Source organism: Varroa destructor, unplaced genomic scaffold, assembly GCF_002443255.2.
Source record: "Varroa destructor unplaced genomic scaffold, Vdes_3.0 BEIS01000004.1, whole genome shotgun sequence".
NCBI lineage: Eukaryota > Metazoa > Arthropoda > Arachnida > Mesostigmata > Varroidae > Varroa > Varroa destructor.
The window spans coordinates 30,266,955-30,289,287 of record NW_019211457.1 but is presented as its reverse complement, the minus strand read 5'-3'; the positions used below and the strand labels follow the sequence as shown (position 1 = coordinate 30,289,287).

Here is a 22,333-nt window from a genome sequence, read left to right as displayed (position 1 = left end):
CTTCTTATTTGCGTTTGAAATAAAAAAATGCCAATACACCTTGTCTTCCAGGTTCGGCAACGAGCTTTTAATGCAACCTGCCAAAGATACGCAGACGGAATACATCAGTAGCCAACAAGTTTCCAATGCTACATTGGAAATCATGTTTTGAGGGTGAGAAAGAGTGTCACATATCAACTGCCAATTAGTATAAATAGAATAGGCAGAATATGGGCCCGCTCGTAGACCATGAAGCGCTGGGTTTCTAAAAGAAAAAAATTAGAATTTAAGAACCGACCTCGCTTAGCTTTTATAATAATAATAATAATAATAATCATAATCATAATAATCATAAATAAAAAAAGAGATCTGCTTGCATCTATTAGTGATTGTGATACCTTTATCGATACCCATTCGACCAAACCCTTATGAAAACGAAACTAGGGTTCTTCAATAAGCTCCCGGCGATAACTGTGTCAAAACACAAATTACAGTTCACACTCTAATGTTCGGTATACAATGATCGACTCAGCAAGCGAACGGCATTTCGCATTTGCTAAACCAGCTAAAAGAAGCCAATAACATTGTTACGTTAGGTGATATAGATTAGCTTAAATACCGATTTGGCAAACATAGTTTTTTTCAGCACCGAAATGCTCCTTGATTGTTTTCTTTTATTAGGTGACCTATGCAAACTGAATTTATCACTCACGTGTATATCAATTTTAAAAGGCCTCGACTAGTTTCCCTAATAACCAGTAATCTATCCCTTTTCTAGCTGTACGTAAACACGACAACAAACATTACAACAGGTAAATCTTCCAAAATTAAGTAAAACGATCAATTAATGCACACGTATAAAATATCTATCGAATCACTTATCATAATACTAAGTCTTAAGTGAACCTATACGCATCTTGCAAACAAAGTTCTCTTGTCTGATGCGTGCAAGTGGACATATCTGCAAAACGATATCAGGAAAAGGTAGTACCAAGACAGGATGTCGAATTTTAGCGATTCACTTTTCGTGAAACAGAGAAAAAGGCGAAACCAATAAACATTTCAGTGAATGAACAGAATAAGACTCACTAGCTATGCTTAATTTATAAAAAAAAACTATTCAAATAGTAATAATAATACTGTTATGGTTATTATTAGTACTAGCAGATCGCAAAATAGGCCTGCAAAAGGGTGCCTGTAATCTGTTTAGTCAATCTAGAAATTCAATCAGAGGCTTTATTATCTAACTGTAAAGCCAACAGTTATCCGACTAAATGCAACACATTATCAATTACAACGTCTTTATTTATATTTACATTCTATTTATTCTTTTGTAATAAGAACTCTAACTTGATGAAACCACCAGGTATGTACCATCTTCATCATAACGGTCCTATCATCATTGTGTGCTGTCATTTTTCGCACCTTGCGACTCGGGAAGGCTTTTCGAATCCTTATTCGCCTCTTCTATTTCAGCAACAGTAATATGGGAACCGTCGTCAGATGCGGACGGAAAATAGTCATTTACGCGAAATAGTTCAGGTGGTTCAAACCGCACCTGGCGGCGATACTGACCGCCTGATGAACTGGAAGGATTCGCCGAGCCTAGCGCGCTCTGGAACACCTGCGGCGAAGATTTGGTTAACTTAAGCGGCGCCCATTGCTAGATTAAGTGTGCAATATATATAGCTACTTAAAATCCGATGCTACAGGAGTAATAACGGGCACAAACATTTGGCACGGATTAACCATCATAACTGTGAATAAATTTATTAGGTTTAAAAAGTTTCAAGAGCAGGGCACAGAAAGATGGCTAGGCTATCCACAGACGAATACTACACCAGCGACGATAGTTATGCCCAGGGCAGCAGATCGTTTGGAATCGTAAACGAAGCAACGGATTCCTGCGGAACGGCACAAGCGATCTGCCCGATACGGGTGTACTCGTGCCGAACAGTTCTCTCTCACAAAATATACGTATACATGTAACTTTTAACGTACTTTGAAGATTTTCTGCTGGTACGAAGTTATAAACAGGCTCTCAGCCTGCTCGACTTTGCTTTCCATAGCTGCCAGCGAACTTCGTACATCACAAACGAGCGCCTCCAGCTGGTCAACTTGGGAATATACCTGTTTCCGTCAACATTAAAAAAAGCCCAAATTAATGAACAATACGCGCTGTATAACTATATTCGTTAATCATATGCAATGACAATTTACTTATAGCGGATTTTATACAGGTCAAATGCATTTTCATATAATGCACTCTTTCGTCCACTCGCCTCTAATTACATATGAAAACATTATTTTTGTTCTTAACTCAAAAAATTGTATCGTCATTGCGGAATGCTAAAAAGGCATGTGGTCAACTTACCTGCTTCAAGCGCTGCCGAGCTGCAATAAGTTTTGGAAGGTTCATTTGAAGAAATTCGGCTCGTTCCGAGACGGCTTTGAGTAATTGATTGAACGCGTCCAGTTTTGTCAGCAGGAAATCACAACGCTCATCCAGCTGAGCTTTGGACTCGTTGAGATCTGCGAGAGTTAATGAAACCACAGATGCAGCGGTCGTTTTTGCCAAACTCTCCACGATATCCGATTGATCGACCGCCATCTTCACCTAAATTTTATTTTAAAAAGAAGATTTACCAATATATTCTATAATATACGCGAATCATATATATCATGACCCGTACGCGAACAGATCACACTTGAAATGAACAAAGATCAGTAAAACTTTAACCCAGTGACTTCTAACCCGCCTTATATAACGGCCTTGAGAGTAAAGACGCATTTTCAAAAACTGATGGCGTGATCTTTATGAATACAAACAAGAGATAGTTAATCTGACTAGGTTGTATCTGAAATATAGGCCCTACTTCATTTAGGTTAGCACCGAACATAGCGAGATGTTATGTTATGTTTAAATGAAAATTAACGACCAAATGTTTATTCTATTGAGGTGATGCTACACACATGTAAACAACCATGTGAAGTTACTATGAAATTAAACCGTTTTGTTCGCTAACATCGTGTCACTTAAACTCTGGCCAAGCAACTGTTTAAATCGGAGAACTCTTCCATTAGCACTGCTTAACCCTGCTTGTTTCAACTGATGTTATCTTTGTGTTGAAATTGTTTTGACAACTTACTTCGCCACTTATAGAATTATGGAACGGGTGACCAGAAGAAAGTTCATTTCTGCGTTCCTATACCATTACGCAAACCTTGTGTAATTAAATATTGCTGTGATTTTTAATCTTGATGAGGAATAGCTCTAAGCTAATTATATTGCTATCTATATAGAATACATAGTACAAACGAGTATGCGCAAGCGAAGCTTCTATGGCTACGCTTTAGTCACTCAGTGGCGGAAATTTATTTCCATTCAAATTGTGTTTAGCTTAACCATATTTTCTGTTGTGTTTATAGAACCTCCTTTGCAAACCTTCCTTTGACAAGGTAGCCTAGCACGAAGTGTACTGTGGTAAGACAAAACATTTCTCTGCTCATTCGTTCAAAGCATTCGTTTGTTAGACAAAGCATTTTTCGCTATAACTCTAAGTGTGCATGATTCAACTAAAATATATAATAATTTACCTAAATGTATCAAGTAAAAATGCAAAAGAGTTGCAGGATTGAACGTTCTAAACGCGGTGATGTTAAATTAATAATAGCATAATTTCAATTTTGCACAAGCTTACCTTGATTATAACTAAAATGCTTTTCACAATCGGACTTTTCCGTGGCTTACGAACTGTTGAAATGAGTAAAAACTGAATCGTGACACACATGAGGTATATTTATACTGTTGCGCAGTGGTATAAAATAAACAAAGCTATATATATATATATATATATGCATTACGCAAATCACACTTTGCTGCTGAGGTATTCGTTCCACTGAACCCCGTATCCTTGGGCTTTTTTGAACTTGGTATTCAATCACTACCTTTCAGCTGGCTCAGATACTGCCACGTGGCTATATTTTAGACTACCTAAACTGTTTAACCTTATTGTCACCTATCTTTAATAAGCGTAAATCCCACTTGTTTAGTTCATCCCTTTCTATCATCAACAATGCCACTCATGAACGTTTTGGCAGAACTGCATGTAATCCAATTATGGTGCGTCTGAATCACCTTAAAGAAGTATAATGACCATTAACTTCCATTGACAAAAGTAGTTTTTGGAGTTATACCTTTACGCGCAATAACAGCAATCGACAAGCGTTATCGTCATATGTTTGTTTTGTTTTAGGCGACTAGATCTCGGGTGGCCGAGATAGCAGCTGTCTGGTCCTTCAGGCTGACTTCAATATGGCATCTAAAAGTGAGCCCAAAAATGGCTTCACTGATGTAGCCAATGTGGAAGAGATGGCCAAAATGGCCTACATGCTTCTTACTGACCTTGGCTATACGACAACCCAACATGAATTTAACGAGTGAGTGTATATAAGCATTGTTATGGCGCATACTAATCATTTTATACATTTCCGTCGCTGCTATTTTATAAAGACCAGATGTGGCCTAAATACCTGTTTGTACCTTCACGAATGTATCGTCAATATATATATATATATATATGTATACAACCTTGCCTTTCATTTAATCAATATCGAATCTTGTCAATAACATACACGACGAAAATTCGTCGTGAGCTTTGTCGCGTTTCGTTTTATCCGATGCCCGTTTTGTCCGATGTGTCATGTTACGTATGGTCTAGGCGATTATTCATCATACCCAATAACGAGGCATTCGTGTTCGTCTTCCAATTCCTTCTGCCTCTGCTTGATCGAAAAGAATACCGAGAACGATTCAAATTTGTTCTTAGAGTTGATGATAAGCGCAAGGAAGCAGAATTTCGAAAAGTAAGTATGACAGCAGACAGTTAAGTCTAAGCGATGCCTAAATATTAGGGTACCTATGAATGTTGGCGTATTGTGGTGACTAATGTAATGATTTTTTTTAGGTGTTGTGCAACTATTTGCAAGATTTGGCAAAGACCGGTGAGTTGGGATGGGATGTCCCGCCGATAAAGATGGCGCTATTCACAACACCGGGTACGCATTATTTTTTTTTTTGATAGCATGAAAATACTTTATGATTAATTCGTGCTGCTAGAGTGGCTCCGACCTAATGTAGATCACCAATTTTTTGATATAATGCGAGCCTGTTATATTTGTCGAAGAGTTATTAAAACGCGGCCAAACGACTGGTAATACGCGGAGACATTTCATAAGGGCTACTGTACACCTTATTTGTTCAAGTCAATCCATTAATCAAATGAGGCTACGCTCGAAAATTTAACTTCGGCCTGTATCAGCTTTCAAAAACGTACTTCGTAGCTAACGGAATTGGCCTAACATCACACGGGCAGGGTGTGTCTAATGTTTAATTTTAGCTTCATTGAGTTAGCTGAACGAAACTGAGCATGTCACTAAATAAATTTGTGAGGTTCACCTCGACTTCGACAGATTATAACAAGAAACGTAAGTCAAATGTACCCTAATTATGTTAAGTCTGCGAAGCGGTAAGCGTCTGAATGAAGCTAAAGCGCCTTACCAATGTTAAATTGGTTTTTATTTATAATTTACAACGTTATGCATAGTACGAAAAAACCGCTATCGTGCGGAATAACATTAAAATAATATGGGCAACCACAGACCGGTGATATCTGCAAGTGCACCGACTTTTTTGTTGTTTGAAATCGTTAAACATTAACAATAACTAATGTAGATTTTATTTCAATGCTTAATACACGAAGCATTCAATTTTCAATATTCAACACGAAGCATTTTATTTTTCCTTTATTTGAACAAAACTTCCTATTTACTATATCATGCTTTTATGGCAATAATATACATATTATTGCCATAAAAGCATGATATACATATATATATATATATATATTATATATTATATATAGGTAATACATTACTTATATATTTGTCAATAAAACGATCAACTTTTTGCTTCTTTTTGAAGCATTTCAGGGTTACTAACGAAGATACATTTTCCTTCACTTTTAGCAGCTTCCCCTGCTCGCATTTGTTGCGGGAGATCGAAATGATTCGTTTCTGAATAACTGTTTGTTGAAACAACATATATCCTACTCGGAATTGTCTTCGCTGTCCGAAGAATACAATTTTATTTTTCTTCTAATATCTGTTTCTGGAAACATTACCTGAAATCATCGAAATAGGCATAAAACTAGATTATATTTGTCTTTATAAGAAACAATTCAACAAACAGATGCTAGCGCAAATACGGATTAATTTTGCTGAGCTCATCGTTCACTTTATAATTTATAAACCTTCATATGACTTCGCACGTCTTTCCTGCTACGAAGCTGTCTGGTAATTGTTAAGTCTACGAATACTGCTGATGTAAGCAACAAAAAGCATACATCGGCAATAAAAAAAAAAAGCACACGCGCTCTCCTGAGAAATGTTAGAGATTACAGAAAGTTATGAAAACCGGAATATAAAGCAATTGCAGACCTCAAAGGAATAGAAGGCTGAACACATTGGTATAAGCAAGTTACCATTTTGTTGATTTCTTCATCAGTTTTTAGAAAGCCGCTATGATTGAACGATGTGTAGATGTTTCGTTTCTTTTGTGTATCCGATACTGCCAGACTCGTCTTATTTTTCTCCTCTGACGAATCGTAATCGAGGTCATAATATTGGTCCATCCAGTAAGTGGCCCTTTGATCCGGATCGTTGTCGTCGTCGGTGGCTTGTTGATCGTTGGTAAGTGCCTGGAGCGTCTGGGAAGAGAGATCTGTTTGTGGCGTATGCGGCAATGAAGTAGTTGACTGCACTTGAAAACCTAACAGATCTTGTTGAGCCGGCTCTAGTTGTTGATTCAAGTGAACAAAAGGCTTTAAAGGAACGGTACTTTGTTGATCATTTGCGCTCTGTAGCTGGTGTGTCAAGTGTGACCCAACTACTGAACCCTCTGTAGGAGTCGAGATAGTATTGCTTTGACTACACAATGCCTGCAGAGCTTGCTCCTCTTGCTAAAATAGTATAATGCAGACCAAACAAGAAATCCATCATTTAGTTTCGTTAAATACCCGGATCTCAAAAGCAGTAGATAGAACTGCAGCATAAAGGCGTAGAATTTTTCAAGTCGTGTATATTCATTAAGTGCTCTCATTGATATCGACTAAACTTATGCCAAGTATTAATCTGTTGTCCAAGACTGTTTCGCAGTATAGCACAATCTCATTATAAATCATTGTGACACTGCATATGAAATCTCTGTCGCTAGTACGCGCACTACATCGTAGTTATTCCTTAAACGAAAGGTATTATACAAGGAATAATGCGTTTACAAATCACGCAGCTTCTGGGCCCTTTTATTATTTAACTGTTATGTATAAGATGTGATAATGCGAAGTACTATTGAGAAGCAGACTGGTTGACACGTATTTTTAACAAAACAAAACCAGTTCGGTAATTGAAAACTGACCTATTCAGAACAAAGACAAAGGCGATTGTTTTCGATATGTTTGCAGCGTTTTACTACACTTACAATATTTATATATATTGTATACAATACAATAATTACTACATTTTTTATACTGGTATAAAAATAATGGTGAAAATGTACTTCTATGTTAGAGCACTATGCCAATGCGTTCATCTGTTACTTGCGAATATCAGCGAGAAGACTATCACAAAAAAGCGAGTTCTCAATTGGTCAGCGAGTCAGGTCTCAGCTAATTGGTGCAAAATAGTTGGTTGTGTTAATAGCAAATCCCCTTACCTGTAATTCTCGGATTTCTCCTTCCGATTTCTGATAGATATCTTCGAGAGTCTCCAGTGTTTTTTCGGCGTTTCGCAATCGCCACTGATTTTTGATACAGCAGCTCCGTTGAGCACCCGCATCGGCCATCGTGCTTTAAGGGAAATTACTGTAAATTAATATTATTATTACTAACTGAAAAGTTGGACTGCAGATTGATTTATTAAAATATAGAGTGTAATTATATCGAATTTTGAACAGACTAATTGATAAAAAAGAACCAACCTACGGGCTTCTGACGCTAAGGTTTCACTTTTGTTTGACATCAATATTTACATTATAGATATATATATATATATATATATATATATATATATATATATATATATATATATGTGTGTAATGTTGCGCACACGGACGAAATTTATAATTTCGTGGGTGAGAAAACCGAATTAGGCTTTAGGTTGTTATAATCTTTACCTAAAAAGGTTACGAGCCGAGAATGGTTAATGTAGTGGTTTTGACAAGTATATAAGTAGACTGGTTTTTGCCGCAAAGTAAAGGTTTAAAAGTAAGAGGCTTAAAGGCAAATGTTTTTGCAAAAGCTGAGGGATGACCTTTTGCCTTCTCGGGCCGTCGTGAGAGTGTTACACTAACACGGACGTTGTCTTTATATTCCGCTAAGACGGAACGGGGATTAATGTTGAGATATCATTTCGTTTCCTCACGGGTATCGAAATTCAAAAACGAGAGCAGCTGCAAGTCCTAAACCAGCCAGACTAATGCGTAAGCTTTACCTAATGCATTGCATCAGGAATCTAGAATAAACCGAATGGTTATACCTCTATATCCGACAGCTTTGGTGGAAAGTAAACTTCGACCGTGTGAACCATAAAACTGTCCCGTTTTCAGATTACTTACCTATAGTTGATAATATTTTTAATAAGCAAAACAAGTATTCCACAAAACAGCTTTTCGGTAGCTTTTGCAGTGTTTCTAGCTTTTAAAACATCATTCTTACTACATCGCCTATCGATGACGTACTGCTGCTTGGAAGTAATTCCGACGAATAGTCTAAAATGACTACAATGTATATTTGAATTTAACAAAGGAAGTTCTTTGTCGCGAAAAACTCTGTTTCTAATCATTTGCAGCTGCGGTTTCGTTTACGCATATAGTTTAAATTCTTGCTGCACAAAACTAACTAAAAACAAATCACTGTCTATCACACGAACCAATCTTGATATGCAACAATTATTATTAGATGAATGCTAAATTCATACTTTCATGCTGTCGTTATCCAAATAGGCTAAAACGAATGTTAACTTGTCGTGGGCAAAATGTGTTTGGTTCTCTTTCTGACGTCATGTATAATCATAAATGACTGTCTGTACGGTTTAGTAATTGTAATAATTAATATAATAAAATAAAACAAAAATCCGTTAAACAGAGATGACTAACATTTAAACCACTGTACCGTTCATCATGATAGCTTGTGAACACTCATGAAACTTCACACAATTGAAAGAGGTAATTCGTGCTGAACTATGTGCCTTTGGTGCGCTTCTGTATCTGAGTAGCTTTTGTATGCAAAGAGCTAAAAGTACTGTAACGTTGTTCAAACGTATACAGATCCTTATTTTTGGACCGGTCGAAGCTGCGCACGTCTTTATATAAAAAAATCTCCACAATGATCAGAGCATCGTCTGCTCGATTCCAGCGGCAAAAAAAAAAAACAATGACTCACTAGGAGAGGGTGCGGTTCCACTTGCTGCGGAGATTCGATCTGAGTCGATGTTAAAGTAACCTTACGTGGAGACAGCAACATTGCCCACTAAGGTTCAAAAAACGAAATATGTTTTCATTTTGAAACCAAAAATGGACACGTCTCATTTTGTGCTGGCAGGGTAATGTACACATCGTAATAGGACACCGTGAAATTTGAAACACTTAATTTACTTAGATACCTGCCCCAGTTGCTACTACATGTCTTCTTAAGAGAATCCGCATACAAAACGAGCCTACTAAGCATAATACAAACGTTTTTATAATGTAAATAAAGCTACTGTTTTTTTTTTCAAGTCGAGCCCGCTTTGTAAGATCATAAATAACGAGAATTTTTTTCTCATTATTTATGAAGACAAGCGTATGCAGGCTGCGTCAGATCTTGGCCGGACTGTCTGGACACGCCGACGAGACAGTAACTAACGTTAGCTAGTTGTTGAAAATGGGTCACACAGGATAAATCTAGAAAGAGATCGGTCATCATGCAAACATCAGCTACAGACTGACAGCTGCGAGGCCTGCTTCGCAGTACCGTAATGGATTACCGCTAGACAATAAATGGAATTAGATTTTTAAATGGCTCTTTATAAGGAAAACCTTATAATTTGAACTTGAGGCAGTCGGTTGCTTCGATTCTTATATTGTCCATACAGTAATGTGCTAAAAATAATTGAATTTTTGATCATTTTTAGGACGAGTTTTTCGATTCGAGCACGGCGAACAATTTAATAAGACAATAAATTTTATATATATATATATATATATATATATATATATATATATAAAGGGGGTAAAAACCTAATACGACATTTTCTATAGAAGAGTTGGGTTTTGTTGTCAATTGATAGATCTCGATGAATCGGAAAAATTGCTATGTTTGGTTTCGTGCATTGAGTGGTCATGTCGACTTCCATCGGACCATGTTTATTTGAAATCCGATCGGCCGTTGTAACAATGGAATGTATATGCGTCATATGGTATTGAGCAGTATAATATTTATAATAAATATCAATTGAAAAGCTATCGTCGTTTCGTAAGCTTTTTACTCATTTTTAGATTTTTAGATTCTAGAGAAAACTACTTACATCTATCAGACAGACTATTGCATAACAACATTGCGTATATACTCTCTTAAGCACGTCTGGTGTGATTGGAAATTGTATTTTGGCCTGGTTATGATGCTAGGCTCTAGGAATAACATTGATGATGACTTGAGCCGTTCAGTGTCATCTATGCATGGTTTACCATACCTCCATATCTGTAGACAATCTATAAATTTAATTTATCGTAAAATTACGATACTTTCACGAATTTGTTCTCCCGAATCGTGAGGCATTGTCTATAAGCGAGAGTAAGCGGTAGATCGGAACGTTGTTAAAAATTCCCGATGGACAGATATTTTCCAGCAGGGAGATAAAATAGCTGATTTAGAAAACTCTCTTAAGTTGGCAGTTTTAAGCCGATTTAGTTACGTAATCTCTATATAGGCAATCATTAAGGCTACTCTAAGACCCAACGAATTTCTATTATATCGTGAGTTAGTACAATTAAAGGTGATTAAAAATGTATTTTTATAATTGGTTACACTCGAATAACACGATCTTGATAATCGCTTGAGCTACCGCGTTTCTTAGCTATCGTCAACTGTGAATGAATAGTAATCATTCTTTCTTGAATAATTATTAAACGAAAAGACCACAAAATGATTATCTCAGTCTTCAAAAGGTATTCTGTAGGTAGTTTCCATTCAAAATTGATTTAATTGATTGGTAGCAACAATGACTAATGCGGATAATTCAATTTTTGCCATTTCCACATTTGTTCCACAGAGTAGCAGTTTGGAATACATAAATATCGTTGGTGACATTCCTGTATGCTTGTTCCTTTAGGAAAAACGACCGCGAAAAAGACTGCTATGCATTTACCCTATATGCCATGAAATATTACTAAAATTAGTGTTACCGGAGAAGTTAAATGATAATTGAACTTATACTCACTTCGCGGTTTTTTTTGTAATGCAGAACAGAGCCTTGCAGCGCTGACGCCAGGTTGACATCCGAAATAGGCAGATTATTCTTCAAATGCTTATTTAGAGAACAATATACGTACATATAAAAATAAAAAGCGAGAAGGCAAGATATATCCAAAAATCTATGTTCGTAGTAAAAGGATAAGTGTTAGTGAAAGGTGTACAAGTGATCGTGGTTCTGATTAAAGGTCATGTACAACAAGGTTAGATGACAAAATTAAGAGGAAAGAGATTACACAAACAATGAAGTCAGGTCGTGAGTTTGGGATTACATCGATATTTATCTTAAATAACGTTAAAATGTTTTATTATTTTTTAATTATGGTTTCCATTTTACTACAGGACGCAGCACGTTCCTTCATGTTCTATTGTGTGTGATCGAAGCTGTGTTAAGACGTAATGCCTCGTCTCTCGGACTCGTGCTAGCTCCGATGGGCGAGTCGATCGAGGCGCTTCGCACCGGAACAGAATTTTACCAGACCCAACTTGCAGCTAATGAACAAGTGGGTACATCAATGTCGTTTGAAAAGTCTCTGTGCGTTCAACCTATTCCCTTTGATGGTGATTTATTGAACTTTGTCCGCATGGTTAGCCAAAGAAGACTAATGTCTGATGCAATCAATTTGTGTAGATAAAATTATTATCCACGCAAAATGGAATTTTCAATAAGAAAAGTTGTTAACCAAATATGGGAATACGCACTGCGCATATGTACTAAAACTAGACAGATTTTTATTAAACGAAAAACCAGAGATACGTAACTATAGCTATAGCATTAAACATGATAATATGCTAGTGTTTTGCTACGATAAGTGGTAAAAATAGAGATTGGCAAATGAAAAAAGTATTCTTGAGGTATATACAAATGACATTGTTCAAGGCTGCGTAACACTTGCGTAGAAGTTGTAGAATGTTAGTCGCGTACGATTTTGTTTCTGGGGCCAATGCTCTCGCTTACTGTTGGGTTGACGATTTAGCATAGAGAGTATTTGCCATTAATAGAAATTAGGAGTGTACAAGCAACCATCAACAGTACACAAGAAAAAAGCCGTTGGCAATACGAGGATTAACCAGTGAATTTATCTGTTGAAATTAAACTCCGTCACTTTCAGCTAGCCACGGATTGTCGCACGCAGATGCAATCTCAGATCGAGTCATTAGCGGAGGAACTGAAGCGCAATGAGGAAGCCGTGGAACGAAGTCGTGAAGAACTTCGTCGTGCACAACAACAAGAAAAGGTAGTAACGAATATGTGATGAAGATTGCTCTGTTGGATATAGAAAAAATATATAGCCAGATGATGTTTGCTTGTCTTGTCAGCGTGAATGTGATATGTTATCATTTTAAATGTACTAATATAGCACGACTAGCGAACGGAAGCAGCGCTTATAAACTTGTTGTCATTGAGAACCACTAAAATAACTAATTCGCATCTGCGGATGCACATCAGGCACAGGGTCTTTCGGATAGTTTACAGAAGTATTTCTGCGGTCTGATCGGTCTGACAAGATGTGGGGATGGTAAAGTTACAGGACGGGTTTGAGATAGCGATGGTGTCCTTGCGCTTTTTGGACTAGTGAAACGTGTCTACAAACCGATGACTGGTAGGACGGGATGTGACGATCACATGGATAGATGGAAGAATTTAATGGGAGAAATGTTTGATTGCATTGATGTCTTTTCATTGATGAAGACTCTCGAAGTGGGACGCTTTGCAGTCGATACTGCTGAATTGCCATTGCATAGAAAAAAAGTTTATTGGCTTATTGTCCATAGACCACAAGGACACCATTTCTAAGGCGTGCCGGATTAGATACTGTCCATTAGGTTATCGATTGAGCGCTGTAACACCTAGTGAGTTGTATGGCTGTAAGTGTATACAATATCTGTTTTGCTTAACTCTGGTTGTTTCTCTGCTCGTATTCATACGTGCCCCTGCTTATTCAGGTGCTAGATTCGGACCAGCGTAACTTAGAGAGATTTTCAGCATCAGTTAACCAGCTGATAGATACATCCTCTCGTTTGGCGCGGCTTCTTCATTTGGTAGCCGATGGTGATCAGACTGTGGATGTCCACCAATTGATCGAACTTCCTAATAAAGGACTGATTGCCGCTTGTCCTGAACTCCAGCCAATGGTAAGGAAAACGTAAAAGAAATGGTAGTAGTAATGACTGTGTTATACCTTTGAATATTATCATTTGTTAATAAATATTTTACAAAATTCATCTATTTCGATCAATCTTTTCTGCCAAATTGGCACTTCCGATCATTAAAGCCATATGTGTCCGAAAATCCGCGCTCCAGGTAATTGAGCTCGAGACGCAAATGACTTCAGGCCAAGTGGATCTCGTCCTGTATCTTCGCTTACTCAATACCATGATTATAGCCTTTAAACCGCTGTACGATGATGTTCTGGGCAAGATGACGGCCGGTTCCACTATTCAAGAGTTGTAAGTTACTTAAGAATATATATTGTATATACATATTCCTCTGGTGTTCGTTCCGTAATGGAAAGATTAACATCTGATGTCAAACTAAAAATAGAAACACGGGTCTATATGACATGCGAAAACGAATAATAAACGGTCGTTCTATTTTTCACACGCATCATTTGTATTAAGAATAATGATCTTTTTTAAAATCATCAATTCCTCAATAAATCGATTATATGCCCCTTACTTATTCTAGAGGCCTAGCCGCCACTGTTATTGGCTATACCTATGTGATCTAATATTATTATTATAGTCTAAATTAAATCAACCATTTCTAACGTTCTCTTTTAGGATGATTCCTTTTGCATTCATATATCTTACTACAGCCTACAATCACTACATTTACCTGGCTCGACGAGCTCCTAATGACATTATTGCTCGCGTATTTTTCAGGATCGAGCAGCAACGAAGCTTTTTGAAACGAGCAGATAACACATTGTCGCGCGTAGACGACCTCATTCAGGAGAAGGAGGCAGTTTTTGCAAAAAATATCAGGCCGGAGAAAGCAGCAGACTGGCTGGAAGCAAGAGACGAACCAGAGGCTATCACTTACGCGATATATCCAGTATGTATTATGCTTATAGAATGCATTGGAAAAAATGGGTATATCATTTATTAGGTCTTGATGGTTTACTCTAAAAAAATGCTGGATAAATTGGCACACACGAGCAGTCCGTGCGGCAAAAGAAAAATATATATGTTTTTGTTTGACATTTTTTTAAAAACTGGGTTTTCCCTAAGCAATTATGACGCTTTAGAAGTCTTTCTTAGGTCCGGTCAAAAACTTCGAAGCTTTATGTTAATATCTTAATTGATAATAAAAATGATAATGTCCCAAAAACGTTGCTTGAAAAACAGCCGATCTGTCTTGAAAAGCATTAATTTTTAATTAAAAAAGGGATTAGATGTAAATATCCTTACAATACTTTAAAGGCATAAATATCTTGTATTTCATTTCAGCCTGCGGCTGACGACCTGATTAGCCTTTATCAGTTGACGCAGATTCCAGATCTACAAAAAGACGGTAAAGCTCCCACTGAAAAAGGGGTTGCATCTTATGAAATTGATGGTCTGATGAATCCGCCGAAGGGCACTCTACGACGCCGTAAGCTTAACATGTCGAATCTCCGCTCAAGAGACAATCTCACGTCCTGCAGTGATTTGTCAGGCATTGTACCGTTAGAGCGCTTTGAAAGTACCCCACGGATAGCACATCTCAAGAAAGATGATTTGGGACAGAGGCGACGCCGAAGTATTAAAGACATCTTTACTTCAACACCAATACCTCGTTAAAAAAAATGTGGAATCGAATCGTTGAATATATTGTGACAGAAGTAGCCGATCAAAAAACTGGTTAAAAAACAGGCGAACAAAGTCCAAGCGGACAATTTTATAGAGACCAAAACGATGAAGGAGTGTTTTAACAGTTTTGTCGTTGGTTCCCGTCAGTCTCAACGGGAAGCGTAGAGAACAACAGTCTGTTGTATCCAGATAGAAGAGAAACGGCGTTGATTGAATATGCTGAGATAGACTTAGACATCTATTGCATGTACGTTTTTCCACGGCTACGTCCGCCTAAAACGCTGATACCTTCGCCAGCCGTTAGTTTTTGGTGATGTTAGTTTGGATTTTATAGTGCACGTCGTAATAAAAAAAAACAAGCCATTTTTTAGACACCTGCTTTCTTCCCTAACTACAGCGTTAATGAGAAGTTTTTGTCTACGAGAGCTTCCAGCTTTGGAAGCATTTATTCCATTTTGACAACACCTATATGTCTTAGCTGACAGTCTATTATTTCCTAAGTAGTATTAGAATAGTTGTGTACTGCGATTCAGAAAGCACCAGCTATTGGAAGTTCGCATGAAAGTACTGCTTTCGACGGGATACAATGTTTCGTGTGTCATCCCACGATGTTGTAGTGATAGCGAGTTAGTGTTTTAAACTTAAAGACGCTTAATCCTTTGACGAGAGTTCCCCTCATGGTTACCTGGAAAATTATTAGTTAAAATAATACCTATAGTCCGTAAACTAACCGCTAATTTCAGCATGCTGAAAGCAGAAGGTTGACATTTTCGACTAGTGTGCAATCGACTTTCGTGTTTTGGGTATTTCGTTCCGGTCTTGTTTTTTTTTATTAGAACATATGTACAACCGCGATTGGGTAAAACCACACCAATCACCCAGTTGGTCACAACCTTTCAACATATCTTTACATTCATGAGGCTTTTTCTGCGTTATTTTTAGACAACGTGAAATATTTAAGGAGGTGCAACTGCAAAACAAAGAACAAAAAATCAATCCACAGGCTCAATCCATCGTTTACCTATAGAGGAGATAATTTCCGAGCAATTCATGAATTACTTTATACCATCCTCATGTATCATTATGATATGGAAGGACACGTAAGAAATACCTAATATATAACTCCAGTCGGTACAGTCTTAGCTACTAAATCTGACTGTTATTTGTTTTATTATTCATGGTTTAATTGATAGCGCTACGAAACGACGATACTTCAATGAAAATCTGTGGACTACTGGCAAAGTGGGAAGTTTTTATAATACTCGCAGTAGTAGTAGGCTCGCAACAAGTTTGTTTTGAGAAACTTTATTATTATTAAAACTTTAAGTATTACACAAAACGTTTTTTGTTTTATATAAGTTACCTATGTGTAGGTAAAATATCGATCGGTAATATTTACATTGCTTTAGGTCTCTTCTATCTTACTGCCAATGTTTAGAACATTTATAACGTTCAGAAAGGATTTATTATAAATGTAAAAGGTTATGGCTAATTCACGCTATAGAAATGATTGATGTTCGTGATCCCTTTAAAGGAATAAGTACATGTTGGCTAGCATCAGATAATGAGTAATTTCAAGTTGCGGCGATGCCAGACTATGGTTAAATATAAATAGAAATAAAATAATAACTTTTAGATAATTGCATATTATGATAATAATGACAAATATAATGTAGCTGTCATATAGTTATTAGTTTGTATTCAATAGATGCCCATGTTTCACGCTAAGTTTACGACTCGAAGTTTTATGGACCACACAGGGACGCCTGTGAGCGATCGTTTAGGACTAATGATAGAAGTTCCTACAGTCTGTGTAAACATTACAGTTGTATCTAACGGATTGTAGATGATAGACCATTTTCCAGTTTGACGCTTAAATAGACTTTAATTTATTTAAAGGGTGATAGGGTAATGTCTGTAAGCCCACTCTCGTATATCTCTTTATGTTCGACTGGTTATCGTCAAGCACGGCATTATACACGTTTTATGCTCGAAATCAAAATAGCTGAAGCCATTATTTTTTTAATTGGCTTGATTTTTATTGTAGAATACAACTTGGTTAGAGGATAGTGAATAATAACCAGATTTGAACGCAACAGTGTTTCGCACGTATTTTCAAATCGTCGTCTCTAGTTCCATCTCTTTCAGTGCATCAGCGATTTGTCCGTACAGAGACAGCACTGACCCATTTCGTCACTCTATTGAACAGCCAATTTAAGTTCTGCTCTATCAAAATACTGCTTCTTAGGGTCTTAACTGTGGCATAGATATCGCCCCTCGTTACTCGACGCAGAGGAAACGAATGTAGTTGTTATGGTCAGCTCGGCGGAAACTTATTTCGATATAACTTAATTACGTTGCTCTTAAGGATCTTCAGGATTATCCTTTCAAATACGAATATTTTGGCTTGGCGATCATCAAGCTTAATCAATATGTAGCGCTTGAACTAGCATTAGAAGGGTTTCAGAATTCGATGCAATATAAAATAACTGTGAGATATAAACTGAGCTCAACTATTTCACACACAGATAAATCTTTATTCTTTTTAATCAGTGATAAAGTCATGCCAGTGATAATCTTGGCTCTTTTCTGAACTGTCACTGTGATCTTTCTTTACTCTTTGATCTCGGTCGAATATATTCTCTTCGTGATGCTAGGTTCGTGGAAATTAGCATACTGTAAGTCGATATTTAATAGATTATATTTACTATCAAAATACAACAATATAATCTGCAAAGGTTATATTATTTCTATTATTGTTAGCATTATTACTACTATTATCATGTCATTGATATGTATCTCTAATGATCTGTGGGCTATGAAATGCTAAATAAATAAATAAAGAAAGCTATGCATCCGTTCGGTTTAAAGTCACGTAGTTTGGCAGGTAAGTAAGCCCAAAATATACAAGATAACTTTATTTTTTATTCACATATAATTAAGTAGTAGAGAAATCTATACAAAATATATGCTTTTTCCTGCTACCAAAAAAAGCGCACTAGATTGCAAGACTTAAAGGCAGTCTTTATACCAGCGAGAATCGCGATCACTTTGCATCCTTAGGACAACATAATTTATTCGAAACATTTGCCTTGTTTAATTTAAATACAATCGAAAATATTGCATATTCTGTGTGACTAAAAACCCACGTTAAAATGTAATTACGCTTCTTGACACTTCTATACTTCCTAGTTTTAATTAGCTTCGCCCTGAATAAACATATTACTACAGATATTCATTTAGCGACTGGCAGTACTCGTGTTGCTGTTACTGTCACCGTTGTCATGGTCGCGGCTGTTGTTATTGTCTTACGCCCACTTAGCGGCTAGTGAATTCAATCCTTCGTCGGATCGACCGGAAAATTTCGCTTTTTCTAGCAGGTCTTTAGGCGGTGCCTGAAACTGCATTTGTCTTTGAATTTTTTTACAAATGCAAATATTGTTCATTTCATTGATGCCCCAACCCCTCAATGAAAACCATATCCAAAAATGAATACATGAATTTAAAGTAGAAAATGCTAAAGGTCATATTATCACACTATTTTTTCATTGCGATTCGAACCGACCATGCCGCGAAAATTTTCTCGCGAAAGCAGCACGGTTACGGATCATATCTCTTATTTGCCTGTTTACTGACGCTGAAGCCGATCTGTGGAAAATAAAGAATCGAAGGGTACTCCGGGAGAGTCTGATTTGTATCACTCAAACAATTTTTAAATCATGCGGGATAACGTATCAGACTAAGCAACTTCAAAACATAGCATGAAGATGATAAACAAGCACAGAAAAGTGGGTAAGCTATGTCCGAGCATACGAACACAATTTAGGAATAATTTCGAAAGCTGTTTAGGCGGGCTAGTTTATTGTGTGAAACGAGATTACATTAAAAGTGAAAAAACAAATTTTTGTCAAGTGTTACAATTTAGTTATAATTCGGTATTCAGAAAAGACGCTGTTATACGTTATATAGAACAGGCTAACAAAAATGAAGGGTCAATCATTAGAAATTGCTTTCCTACTAAGGAAAAAGGCCCTCAACGTAAATCAGGAAAGTTATTACTATTACTAGAAGACATCTTCCATGGTGTAAATTAAAGTTGTGCTTATATATATATATATATATAGAAAATATTGATTCGGACGGTCAAGCTACAATACCATGCACTGAAAAGAGTTTATGCCGTCACGCCGGCCTAATCGTTGTAGAGACAACTAATGTAACTTAGTAACTAATGTAACATGTGCGCTCGTCGTAAATAACTGTACATTTATCTTTTCAAAATCTTTTTATCTTTTCTTCTAAATATCTTGTTATGATCTAATTTTAAAACACGTATGTCTTTTTTACAGCTGGCTGTTGTTTGCCAAGTGACCTAGTCTGGTCTTTCATATGCTGAATTGGCAGAGGGTGAAAACCCAGCAACGTGCTATGGCAGTGCTAAGGATAAAATAAATAAGGATAAAATATAAATCCAGTAAGAAGCGTGTCGCTTCTCAGAGATATCCTTTTAGAGCAAACAAATTAGCATATAGCATGCTGTTGTACATATTGCGAATTTACATAAAGCATAGATTTGAAACATTTAAGGAGAGGTAGGGAAAACGTGCGTGATTCTAGTACAGTCTTGGCTCAGGCGTCTGACTTTTGCAAATTGCAGGATTTGATGTGCTGAGATTGCGGAGTGCACTCTGGATACCTAATAGCTCTGTGTTGTTCCAAGGCTTGTCTTTGGCTTCTATGCAATTGCTCATAAGTAAGTTAATAGTTTGATAGGATTCACCCAGGCAGCGATGACTTCAGCGGACGCCTGTCGACTATTGGCATAGTGCCAATCAAATTCTATCAATTTTTGCCGTCGTAAGTTAGCACATGTTTTACAGCGTAATAAACTATTATAACAAGGCTCATTTCTGTCTTGATTAAAGTGGCAATAGACAACGTTAAGACAATGCTAGGGAGGATTTCTTAACGCAAAGCATTTTTTATTGCATCTTTCAGGTCAAGAATTCGTTTGCATAAGTAGGCTAAAAGAAAGCTGTAGTTTATTATCAGTATATTGTAAAACTTCAGTATTAGCCGTTGATGTACCGGTATCTATAAATTGTTGTACGGATGACTGATATACACAGTAAGTTAAAGCGCGTATTAGCGCGGTTGCAGGGTTAGGGTAATAGAGGCCAGATAGCTTTATAATAACGAATGCTATTAAACCCAAGTGTGACAGAAAAGCAGGTCACAATAGGGTGCTTTGTTGGTTAAGTAAAAAAACTAAGCCTTATGCAGTGTTGTTAATTCAACCACTTGATGATTTCGAAAACTTACATTTGTTGACAAGCGCTTAAGATGAATAACACAAACTTTTCCTACTCTTATCATGTAGGAATTGACGCCATATAGAATGCACTGGAGCGAAGGCACCGTCCGTTGTTGACTTGCAGTTTAATGTCTCTATAATAGACTTGGAACACTTCGTCGTGAACATTTCGTCCATACGGAGAAGCTATTGATGCGTAACAAGAAACAAAGAAGGTATACGCGATTAACAGCTATAGTAGAACACTATGTTTTAGGGTCTTCCTTTGGTATATACGAGCACTACTCGATCTCGCCTTAATTGCGGTTAATTCGATCAGAGCTCTCGGAACGTTCGGTAACGCTCACTAATTTTGATCGATATTTCAAATCGTCATCAATCAAAAAATTATACACCAGCTGGTACGTTTCAGGACATCTATATCTCTATTTTCAAGGCGAATTTGCTTGCTCAATTGGATAACTATTGTTGCATCATGTTGCTATAAATTAACCAATTATTACCAGCTATAAACAACGATAAGCCTAAACTAACTGGTTTCCTCCTGCTCTTCCTTAGGTGGTTATTTTTTCACCGTAATAAATGATCAAATTATGTTAATAATCATGTTAACTCTTACCGGAGTTACAACAGTGCTTATTCCTCTGTTACCTGATTTTTACTGGAATATACTCTTTTCATGTTGTAGGCCTCGTGGCTAGCGGTTCAACTGGTATTTTCGAAATCGGTGTGTAGGAGATCATATTTTTTATAACTATATCATACTGCCAGATTGTTTCACTTTATTACACTATCTGCCGGCTACGAAGTAGCAAAGACTGAAACAAAGATTCTAAGATTCTGAAAGGCTAAAGAAAGTTCTAAACTGTAAACTTTTTAATAAGAAAACGAATTAGAAATACGACGAAAAAAAACGTGAAAATTCATGCATAACCCACCTAAAATAACCATCCCATTCCATTATTTCCTTCTTCAGGTTCGCAAGTGAGATTAATCAGAATATAGCGAAATCAGAGTGCTTGCGCCCTTCAGACATTCCACACGGCATTTGGCGTTGGGACAATGGTAGCCCCCTTTGCAGTAGCACCATTCGTTGGGGTCAGATAATTGCAGGATGACTCCGTCATTGAGATGAAAACCGCAGTTTAGTTTGATGTTTCTTAGAAATATGCACTGCTATTTTTGGAATTCATTCTGCTTAGAGCGATTATTGGGAGATTCTAGAGATTCAAGAAGTATGGAATGCTCGTTTTTCTCCTTACACAAGGTCAAATGGTCACGGGAAAGCAGTGTTTACAGCACCTACTTACCCATAGCCTACTTCATGTATTGTTTAATCGCGCAACCTAAGAGAAAGATTATAGCTGGTTGGAGATGATTACATTAAATTCTTTCATTGTATTATCAATAGGAGAGCAGCCTTTGGATTCCGTATGCAATTTTTAGTGGCATTTTCGGTCTAATCTCGATTTCGATGTTGGCTATGTACCGTGTGCATCCCGCAAGTGTCGAGGAAGAGGGAAAGGAGCATCAAACTACTGATCAAATTGAAATAATTCTTGTAACTCTGCTGTTTATTTATCTACTGCTTTGTGTCAACACCGAAGTTACTTATAGTGGTTGGTAATTACGTTTTCGAGCTATCGCATTCTATTATTATAGAACACAAATTATATATATA

General features: G+C 37.0%; 3 protein-coding genes and 1 long non-coding RNA gene across 13 annotated transcripts; 1 reads left to right on the top strand and 3 right to left on the bottom strand.

Annotated features, from left to right (window-relative positions):
- Positions 1-1,263: 1,263 nt before the first annotated feature.
- Positions 1,264-3,699, bottom strand: LOC111249691 (biogenesis of lysosome-related organelles complex 1 subunit 4-like). Of its 5 annotated transcripts, none has more exons than XM_022803905.2 (4): positions 3,681-3,699; positions 2,354-2,596; positions 1,981-2,109; positions 1,264-1,603 (listed from the first exon to the last, which is right to left on the bottom strand). In XM_022803905.2, exons 2-4 carry the CDS (start codon positions 2,588-2,590, stop codon positions 1,379-1,381), a joined length of 591 nt encoding a protein of 196 aa, XP_022659640.2. In that variant the 5' UTR covers positions 2,591-2,596; positions 3,681-3,699; the 3' UTR covers positions 1,264-1,378. The 5 variants fall into 5 exon arrangements, with proteins under 5 accessions (XP_022659640.2, XP_022659643.1, XP_022659642.1 ...); XM_022803908.2 differs by lacking the exon at positions 3,681-3,699 and adding an exon at positions 3,129-3,255; XM_022803907.2 differs by lacking the exon at positions 3,681-3,699 and adding an exon at positions 3,006-3,121.
- LOC111249690 (uncharacterized) lies at positions 3,334-15,710 on the top strand. 2 transcript variants are annotated; one of them, XM_022803902.2, is made up of 10 exons: positions 3,334-3,463; positions 4,236-4,419; positions 4,701-4,845; positions 4,947-5,037; positions 11,886-12,046; positions 12,656-12,781; positions 13,491-13,679; positions 13,849-13,994; positions 14,430-14,601; positions 14,997-15,710. In XM_022803902.2, exons 2-10 carry the CDS (start codon positions 4,295-4,297, stop codon positions 15,327-15,329), a joined length of 1,488 nt encoding a protein of 495 aa, XP_022659637.1. In that variant the 5' UTR covers positions 3,334-3,463; positions 4,236-4,294; the 3' UTR covers positions 15,330-15,710. The 2 variants fall into 2 exon arrangements, with proteins under 2 accessions (XP_022659637.1, XP_086843743.1); XM_086987617.1 differs by having other exon boundaries at positions 3,353-3,438.
- On the bottom strand, positions 5,744-9,428 carry LOC111249693 (uncharacterized). 5 transcript variants are annotated; one of them, XM_022803914.2, is made up of 4 exons: positions 9,191-9,428; positions 7,751-7,898; positions 6,522-6,746; positions 5,744-6,161 (listed from the first exon to the last, which is right to left on the bottom strand). In XM_022803914.2, the coding sequence occupies exons 2-4, from the start codon at positions 7,877-7,879 to the stop codon at positions 6,087-6,089; spliced, it is 429 nt and encodes a 142-aa protein (XP_022659649.1). In that variant the 5' UTR covers positions 7,880-7,898; positions 9,191-9,428; the 3' UTR covers positions 5,744-6,086. The 5 variants fall into 5 exon arrangements, with proteins under 5 accessions (XP_022659649.1, XP_022659646.1, XP_022659647.1 ...); XM_022803911.2 differs by having other exon boundaries at positions 6,522-6,998; positions 7,751-7,883; positions 9,191-9,425; XM_022803912.2 differs by having other exon boundaries at positions 6,522-6,998; positions 9,207-9,425.
- Positions 15,711-16,563: 853 nt separating the features above from the next.
- Positions 16,564-22,297, bottom strand: LOC147756069 (uncharacterized). The gene is made up of 3 exons (XR_015326806.1): positions 21,591-22,297; positions 20,661-20,838; positions 16,564-18,739 (listed from the first exon to the last, which is right to left on the bottom strand). It is a non-coding gene; the product is annotated as an uncharacterized LOC147756069 (long non-coding RNA).
- Positions 22,298-22,333: the final 36 nt, after the last annotated feature.

Coding starts and splice junctions, on each gene's coding strand:
- LOC111249691 (XM_086987630.1), bottom strand. CDS start 2,879: ATGTTCGGTGCTAACCTAAATGAA. Junction 2,597..2,855: donor TCGGTGCTAACCTAAATGAA/GTAGGGCCTATA, acceptor AATAAAATTTAG/GTGAAGATGGCGGTCGATCA. Junction 1,604..1,980: donor ACCAGCAGAAAATCTTCAAA/GTACGTTAAAAG, acceptor TCTTCGCCGCAG/GTGTTCCAGAGCGCGCTAGG.
- LOC111249690 (XM_022803902.2), top strand. CDS start 4,295: ATGGCATCTAAAAGTGAGCCCAAAAATGGCTTCACTGATGTAGCCAAT. Junction 4,846..4,946: donor AGGAAGCAGAATTTCGAAAA/GTAAGTATGACA, acceptor GATTTTTTTTAG/GTGTTGTGCAACTATTTGCA. Junction 13,995..14,429: donor GGTTCCACTATTCAAGAGTT/GTAAGTTACTTA, acceptor CGTATTTTTCAG/GATCGAGCAGCAACGAAGCT.
- LOC111249693 (XM_022803911.2), bottom strand. CDS start 7,879: ATGGCCGATGCGGGTGCTCAACGGAGCTGCTGTATCAAAAATCAGTGG. Junction 6,999..7,750: donor GAGAAATCCGAGAATTACAG/GTAAGGGGATTT, acceptor ATACTATTTTAG/CAAGAGGAGCAAGCTCTGCA. Junction 6,162..6,521: donor ATGAAGAAATCAACAAAATG/GTAACTTGCTTA, acceptor CGATGATTTCAG/GTAATGTTTCCAGAAACAGA.